This window comes from Puccinia triticina, chromosome 10A, assembly GCF_026914185.1.
Source record: "Puccinia triticina chromosome 10A, complete sequence".
Taxonomy (NCBI): domain Eukaryota; kingdom Fungi; phylum Basidiomycota; class Pucciniomycetes; order Pucciniales; family Pucciniaceae; genus Puccinia; species Puccinia triticina.
In genome coordinates this window covers 1927491-1936181 of record NC_070567.1, presented here as the reverse complement: position 1 = coordinate 1936181, position 8691 = coordinate 1927491, and the positions used below count along the sequence as shown (strand labels likewise).

The 8691-nt window shown below is 44.6% G+C and overlaps 1 protein-coding gene across 1 annotated transcript; it reads left to right on the top strand.

Moving 5' to 3' along the window:
* Positions 1-231: 231 nt before the first annotated feature.
* PtA15_10A210 (uncharacterized protein) lies at positions 232-1325 on the top strand (the record flags this gene model as incomplete). Its single annotated transcript, XM_053160365.1, has 4 exons — positions 232-247; positions 400-470; positions 567-830; positions 888-1325. 4 exons carry the CDS (start codon positions 232-234, stop codon positions 1323-1325), a joined length of 789 nt encoding a protein of 262 aa, XP_053024346.1.
* Positions 1326-8691: the final 7366 nt, after the last annotated feature.

The window sequence follows — 8691 nt, the reverse complement described above, 5'->3', positions numbered from 1 at the left end:
CTGTTGAGTCGTACACGGCGGTTTCGCTTTTTAAAGTTTCGCCCGTCAGATTGACAGGGGGTGGAAGCCACCGGCAAATTGACCCCCGCTCTGTCAAATTGCCGACCATCTGACCACTCTCCCGCCGAAACTCAAGCTCAGGTGAAGTTGACTCGACTTCAGGCAAGTTATGTTAACTTGCCCGGTCGAGTCGCCGGCAAACACGCCCCGACCAAACATCCGCCGTCGGACATGGCGGCCACATCCCGTCAGTAACAGGAGACGGCCAGCACGCCAGCAAACAGCACGACAAATCGCCCATCCTCCTCGGTGATTGATCGCCCTCGGCCCTCCCCTCCGCACCATCATTTGCAAGTCCCCCTTCCTCATCTCTTGCTTCTCATTGATCCCTTCCAATAGTTCTGCTGACGCCGCCCAACATGCATCTTGAAATCCAGTACGATCATGAACTGTGCAATGACTTATTGGCCGTCACCGCACCCGAGAAGATTACCCCCCACAGGTGCCACATATCTTCATCAATTGCGGAGCTCAAAGACACTTTGGCTCGGTGCAATTGATTTAAGGAGTGTATTTTCCGGCACCTCGACTCGACTCGGGAAGATTTCAAGGTTGGTGGCACCCTGCAAATACTCGAAGCCCTTGGGCGACTCAGCTGGGTCGGCGAGATCGTCCGACCAAAAACAATCCAGGTCTACAGGTTTCAGTCTGCATTCAAGACTTTCCGGCGTTGGCTTTACCTACTTCCAGAAGGCGCCAAGGCCGTCTTACGCATCACGCGGACCAATGAAAACAGGGAGGATTTGCCACCCGCCAGCCCCGCCCCTCCAGTATGTAGTTTGATCTTTTTCTTTTGTGATCATCAGTTTAGAATTTTTGCGTTTTAGCCCAGCCTCAGCACCACGGAGTCGACCCTACCAGCAGATTATGGTGCCTTCAAAGCGATCAACAATGACAGCGGTGCCGACTCGGATCACTGCGCAGACAACCCCGCAGACACAATCACGATGACTTCCTCCACGGCCCCACTGACCAACGCACCCGAGTGCTTGTTGCAGTCATTTCCTCCTACTCGACCTCCCAAGACACAACATCTCCGCCGCGCGGCTGCTGATCTGACCATGAGACAGTTTTTCTTTATTTCATATCTCGCCGAGGACGACGAACACACGCTTGCTACCATGCAAAAGCACTCCATTTATCATTCGTCTGTCTTCAAAGGCATGACCGAGGCCAACCTTGTGGAAGCAGGATTCAATCTCGGGCCCGCTCGTTTGATAGTTTCTGGTACCGCCGCTGCGGTTGCCCAACTCAAGAATTTGTAATCTATCATTTGTTGCTCATCATATAAAAATCATATCCTTACCTATAGGGTCAGCCTAAATGCACTCCAAACTTTTACTTCATGCACTCCACATTCTTGGCTTTAGGGGGCCAGCACTCCAAAAAAGTTGGAGTGCCTTGATTTTGTACTCCCAAAACATGGAGTCCCCAGATGGGCACTCCATGTTTCTTGGAGTACACAACTGGGTACTCCAAAATTGACCAAAATAGGGGAGTGCAGCTAGATGCACTCGAAAAAAAATGGAGTGCAAGCCCAAGCACTCCACCTTTTCAGTGAAGGATTTTGGCTTTGCACTCCAGCTAGCAAATACCAAATGGAGTGCATTGGGGTGCACTCCAAGTCTCCTTTTCTTTGGAGTGCCCACAGCAATCACACCTCTTGATGACCGGTCTGGACCGGTCATTGAGGGGACTCACACAACCGGTCATCCAGAGGACTCATACCTCTCAATGACCGGCGCGGACCGGTCATCAGTCACACCTCTCGATGACCGGTGTGTACCAGTCAACAAGGGGAGGTGCTACTCTTGATGACCGGTCTTTACCGGTCATCAAGGGGACTCCCACCTCTTGATGACCGGCGCGGACCGGTCATCAGTCACACCTCCCGATGACCGGCACAGACCGGTCATCGAGAGGACTCAGACCTCTCGATGATCGGTCTGACCGGTCATTGAGAGGACTCACACCTCTCGATGACCGGTCACCACCGGTCATTGAGAGGACTCACACTTCTCGATGATTGGTCAGACCGGTCATCGAGGGGACTCACACCTCTCGATGACCGGTCATCTCCGGTCATCGAGGTGAGTCACATTTCTCGATGACCAGTCACATCAGTCATCCAGGGTAATAACACCTCTTGATGACCGGTGTGTACCAGTCATCGAGAGGAGGTGCTACTCTCGATGACCGGTTGGTCTGACCGGTCATTGAGAGGAGATGTTACTCCCCTCGATGACCGGCACAGACCGGTCATTGAGAGATGTGACTCACCTCGATGACCGGTCATCACCGGTCATCAAGTGTTAATACCCTCGATGACCGGTCTGACTGGTCATCGGGAGCATCGAGAAGTGTGAGTCCCTTCAATGACCGGTCTGTGCCGGTCACCAAGGGGAGCAGCACCTTCTCTTGATGACCGGTCAGACCGACCGGTCATTGAGAGTAGCACCTCCCCTCAATGACTGGTACACACCGGTCATCCAGAGGAGGTGTTATTCCCCTTGATGACCGGTCTGACCGGTCATCGAGGGATGTGACTCACCTCGATGACCGGTCATCAGCGGTCATCGAGAGGTGTTATTACCCTTGATGAGAGGTTTGTCTAAGGGTTTACTTTCTACTAATCTAATAGCAAGTTAAAGGTAATGTAAAGTCTGTCCAACCTGATATATTTGGCATAGACTTATCAAGCTTGTCCACTCTGATTTAATGGCATAAGCTAGGCTAGTGAATGGTGACCAGTGATCTGAATTACTTTGACAGGATCTGATGGGGAATAAATGAAGAGGAAAACAACCCAGTTTATATACACAAGAAAGAGGAGCCATGAGGAAACAAGGATAACCTGCAGGGAAGCATAGAACATTCTACTTCTATAGGATGAAACAGCCATGTGGTCAGAGTAGTGGTTCAAGGAGTCACATGATGGTGTAATAGTGGGTGGGGATGATGCCATCTTCTGGGGGCTATGGTGCAATCTTCCTAGTTGGAGGAGGGGATATGTGAGACATAAAAGGGGTAGAATATTCTATGATCTAAGATAGGAGGAGTTATGAGTTTCAGGAAGTGTTTCAGGAAGAAGTAATCTAAGGATCTAAGATAGGAGGAGTCAGGTGTTTCATGAAGTGTTTCAGGAAGTAATAATCTAGGTGGGGTTTGGGGCTATGTCTAGCATAATGTGTATCATGTTGGGTTTGGAGGGTGAAGGGTTTCAAGGGTGCTTATACATCTTTGAGCACATGGTTCTAAGGAAACACTAGAAGAAGGGGGTAAAATGTGATCTGGTAGATGTTTGAGACTAGGAAGAGGGTTTATCCAAGAGAGGGAGAGTGTGGGAAGAGGGAATACTATTATCCAGGGTATGTCCATTGAGTGGGGATGTTGAGGGGCTTGGGCTTTGCTGACAAGGGGGCCAGAGGTATGGGATTTATTCTTGAGGTGTGACAGCATTGTGATTGATGGTTGCTGGTTTTCTGGGTAGATCAGGATTGGCTTACCACACCGGTCTGACCGGTCATTGAGAGATGTGACTCACCTCGATGACCGGTGATGACCGGTCATTGAGAGAAGGTGTTATTAGCCTTGATGACCGGTGTGACCGATTATTGAGGTGTAAGTCCCCTCAATGACTGGTCTGTGCCGGTCATTGGGAGGTGTGACCGGTCCGCGCCGGTCATCGAGAGGTGTGAGTCCCCTCGGTGACCGGCACAGACCGGTCATTGAGAGGAGATGTTACTCCCCTTGATGACCGGCACAGACCGGTCATCAAGAGGTGTGATTTCTGTGATTTCCCTCAATGACCAGCGGTCCGGTACAGACTGGTGAGAGGAGATGTTAATCCGCTCAATGCCGGTCTGTACCGGTCATGGTTATGAGGAGGATCAAGTGGGGTGTGTTTGTACATAGCCCAGTTGAAGTTGTAGGCACTGCAGCTCTGGCTGGAGTGCACAGTACTGCACTCCCCTTTTGAGGAGGAGAAATGACAGCTCTGTTTATGAAGGTTAGGGCAAAAAAACGCCGTCAAAATAAGGGTTTTGGGCCCTAGCACTATAACTGTGCTGATGTAAACACTAGTAATGTAAATTACTTAACTTGTTACGTGGTAATTTGGCCACTACAAGGGTTTTAAACACTCTTTAAAAAGAGGAAGATTTATTATGTAATTAATAATATATAATTATCAATTACAGGGAATAAATTTGGCGTAGAAAAGTAGGTGGTAAGCGCTTAAACTGATTGGCTGCTTGTCAGAGGCGGTGGTCTTACTGCAACTACTTATAAGGATAAAGCTTTAAATATACTAATAAGGGATTTTTGATGATTTAAAGGGTTTAATCCAGTGGATTTTACGTGCTGGGTATGGTTTATAAGGAAAAGGGGCTACAATAGTAGCAGGGGAGAATATTCACGGCAAACTTACGGTTTATGGGCAGTGAATGGTCTGGGGGATCTTTTCCTGAGGGCCAAATAGGCCTCTATTTATAGAGGAGATTTCAGTGGGCGTAAACACTGAGTCCTTTTCTCCCTATGGGAGTATCCAGGGATGTAGCCGTGAAAAGGGCTTGGCAATGGGTAATTTAATTGTATTAAAATAGACTAATTTCCCTGACTCTGTCACATGACATGTTTATAACCAATTGTCATGTGAAAGAGCTTCAGTAGAAGTCTACATAATCCTTTCACGTGGTATTTTTACACGAGTAATATTACTCATTATTGTACAACAGTTTAATTTTATGTACTTTAATTGTTTTTACTAATTTTTTGTATGTAATACTATTTTTGGGCGCTTTCTGTGGCCAATTCTTATTTATACATTTAGTACATGAAGGAATAGGAATAAGGGGGTACTTCAAGTGGGTGAACCCCCTTAATTTATGATGAGGAATCTGATTCTGCAATAATAATTTAATAATAATTATTATTTACTGAGTTATTGCAGTCTTTTGGATACTTGATGTATTTCTAAGGCTGACAAGAAATATCAGGAATGGAGTGCTGGGGGAATGCACTCCAATCTGATGGAGTGAGACTCATGGGCACTCATTGCATTTCCTGGCCACTGGAGTTCCTTGTGGTGCACTCCAAAGAGTCTTGAATCCCCGGTTCTGCACTCCAATTGACTTGGAGTACTCTAGTCTGTACTCCAACAATCATTGGAGTGCACACTCCATACACTCACTTTTGGAGTGCTTTTGGGAGTTTTTTGGAGTGCATTTAGGCTGACCCTACCTATAACCCTTTCTCAATTTTAACCTTGCTGAGACAATGACCACATCAAAACCTCACGTGATTTGACACATTAAAAGAAATCCCATTTTATATTGATGCAAGAATTTATTCCAATCCCATTTTGTTCTTTCATTTTTTTTCCAACACATAAATATAAAATGTGATTGATAGATTTTGTAATGACTGAGAAAGGTGCCCATTTATGAGATAAAGATGCCATGGTGCCCATTTATGAAATAAAGATGATAAACAATAAATGTTTTTTCATGGGTCTATTTTTTCCCTCTATCACATGAAGTAAGTACAACTGTATATTTTATTTGATTGATATTTCAACACTGACATCCTCAATATAAACTCCAAACCCAAAATCAGTCTTGCCTTTTTATTTGATCATTTTTATCTATGTGTGTGGATGATCTTATGGTGTTAATTTTTATGGTTTTTTTGGTGCACAAAAGAAATACATATTTCTGACAAATCAGATGCTTGGGAAACTATGATTCTCATTCATATTCATTGAACCTCACATTCTGGATTAGGAGGGATAATATCCTCCTGGATACCCTCCTTGGGAGTCATACTGGGAACCTCTGGGCAAAGGAGGGTACATGGAATCTCTACTTGTGCTGCCAGCTGGGGTACCATAGTATACTGGATACATTGGTGGCCCTGTCCCAAGTGAACTTCTGGATGAAGACCGGTACATTGAATTTCCTGTGTTGGGTGGATACATTTCTTGTCCCACTCCAATGGAACTTCTGGATGAAGAATGGTACATTGAATTTCCTGTGTTGGGTGGATACATTTCTTGCCCCACTCCAATGGAACTTCTGAACATAGCCCATTGATTGTTGTATGTCTTCCATTTTAAATATATGTCTCAATTCTTTTGATGCTCTAAAATAGCATTGCTTGACATGATTCCAAAGAAGAGCACCTGACAAAATGGCCCTCAGGCATTGGAAATTGCTAAATGATACTGCCAAATCCTTTCTGGGATGTTGCCTATTTGAGTGGACTGAAGCATTTCTGAGTATGCTGTTGAAGCTCTCAAACTTTTCAGTTGCAAACAGGCTGGCTGGACCAAATCGTGCAATGGAATGTACCAGGTGGATCAACATATGAAACTTTGGTTTATTCACCCATCTTGCATTGCACTTCATGAGCTGTAATAATAAGTTATCAACCAATATCTCCATTTCCTTCAGGTAAACTTGCATGTCAGTTATGTGAGTCTGGAAGACATAGCGTGCCATTCTGCACAATGCACGTCATAATTCTTTCTGCTGTTCATCCATGAACTGGAAGAAAACAAAAGGTGCACATTGAAGCACGATCTTGAAATCTTTTCCAACCATGCTTTTGTGATGCTTATACAAGTAAGCAGCATTTATTTTTGGGAGGTCAAGTGCATCAGTGATAAATGATTGCCATGCTCCCAGGAGATCATTCACATTCCGTGGCTTGATTGTATTGCTGAGGAAATCTATGGCAATGTATTTGATGACGCCCAATAGTATGACATGCAAAACTTCCACTGGTGTATCTTGGCACCCATCAAACCCTGAGTCAGGTAGAAATATGATTCAATGATTTTAGTTCCCAATCATAGTCAGAATTCATTCAGAGTGACCAAATCTAACCCAGCAATCGTAGGAACGGGTTAAACAGTTTGTGGTTCTGATGCTTGTCCAGTGCCATTATCTTTGCAAGCTCTAATTTCTTCTTTCGGGATTTGAGTATATCCACAAATGCCTTGTTGAGAACATCTTGGACACCTAATGATTTGGATTCTTCAATATAGGCGTCTTTGGAATATTTCAAAGCAGTTTCCCACAGTTTATGAGAGCGTTCAACGGTTTCACTCCATTTTCTATAATCCACCACATCCTAAATGATGTGTACCATATTTGTAAGCAAAATGTTTTATTTCTTTTTGGATAACATCTCTGATACTTACCCTGTTACCCAATGAGTCCATGCCCAAGAACTGATAGATGTAATCTTCTCCTGATTTATCTGACCGCTTTTCAACACCCAAATGACAAATGCAGCAGGGGTTCAAGGCAGCACCTGGAAGAGGAGTATTGGTAACTTCTGCATGCATTGGCGAGTCTCCTAGGAAGCAGAGAACCACAGTGGACACAAGAACTTCTTGTTGCAATTCACAGTCATATGCAAAAGATCCGTCTTTTGTGATATCACTGCTCAAAGCTCAAGGGACATACTTCAGCTATTGGATTATTACAAGTCTTTTATCTAAAAAAGAAGGACTGACTTCAGTTCATCTACTATTTGATCGGCCAATTCCAATGGCCCTGCAGTGTTGGATGTTGAAAGGAAATGGCAGTTATACTGCTGATTTGACACCCTGGGTGGAAGACCTGCAAGTGTAAAATAATAACTGATGTGCTTGTTCCATTTTTTGGATTGGTTTCCAGATGTATCATCACAATATAGGGCAATTGGCACATGTCTAATGATCCTCCCGTCAGACTTCTTCCGCCATTCATTGGGTAAATCAATTGCAGAGTAATTGCCTTTCTCCCCCACTGAAAACAAACAAAATATATATAATTAGTATGTTGTTTCAGACTTTGGGCACCAGTTTCACTCACCCCATAGTTTTTTGCAGACAGATGATATTGGTTTGTCACCCCACAGGCAGATTTCAAAATAATTCAATTCAAACTGTTCACAATCTATGGAGCGCAACCTTGATGAATTATATTGCAGATTAGGAGGTATTTTCAACTTGAAACCTGGCTGGTGTGGGGAGCCTTCATGCTGTGGTTTGACACATTTGGCGTACATTTTATCCAAGTGTTTGTAAAAGAAGATAGGTACTACTAACTCCCCTGATTGTAACTGACAAGGCTCATAGATGTAATAATGTTTTTTATGTACAGCCACCATTTGTGCACGATATTCCTGGGGGAGAGCCTCACGCCACTTGTAACTCTGTGACAATTTGTATATGTTTTTCCCACCTGAATCTACTGGGTAAAAGTCCAGGTGTTTATTCACATATGGGTTTGCAAAATCCTACAGAACAGAGCTAGGTTAAGTCATATTCAATGGAATTGGGCGGATGGGGTTAATATCTTTGACTAAAGCATTGTGACTTACTAGGGCAATAATCCTCTTGACACTCAGGGAAAAGCATTGGTTGTTGAACACACTTTCTCTTTGGATGGGTTCCATGTTGAGTATGGCCCTCAAACTTTTCCTCATACGCCATATTGCGGTCCACTTGCGGATCTTTGTGCCACACAGTTCCATCAGTGTGCAGACTTTCAGATATTGAGCCCTTGAAAGGATTTTATGCAAATAACCGGCCATAAGCACTGAGATGAGTGGCTGTGCCGCGGGTGTGAAATCAAACCC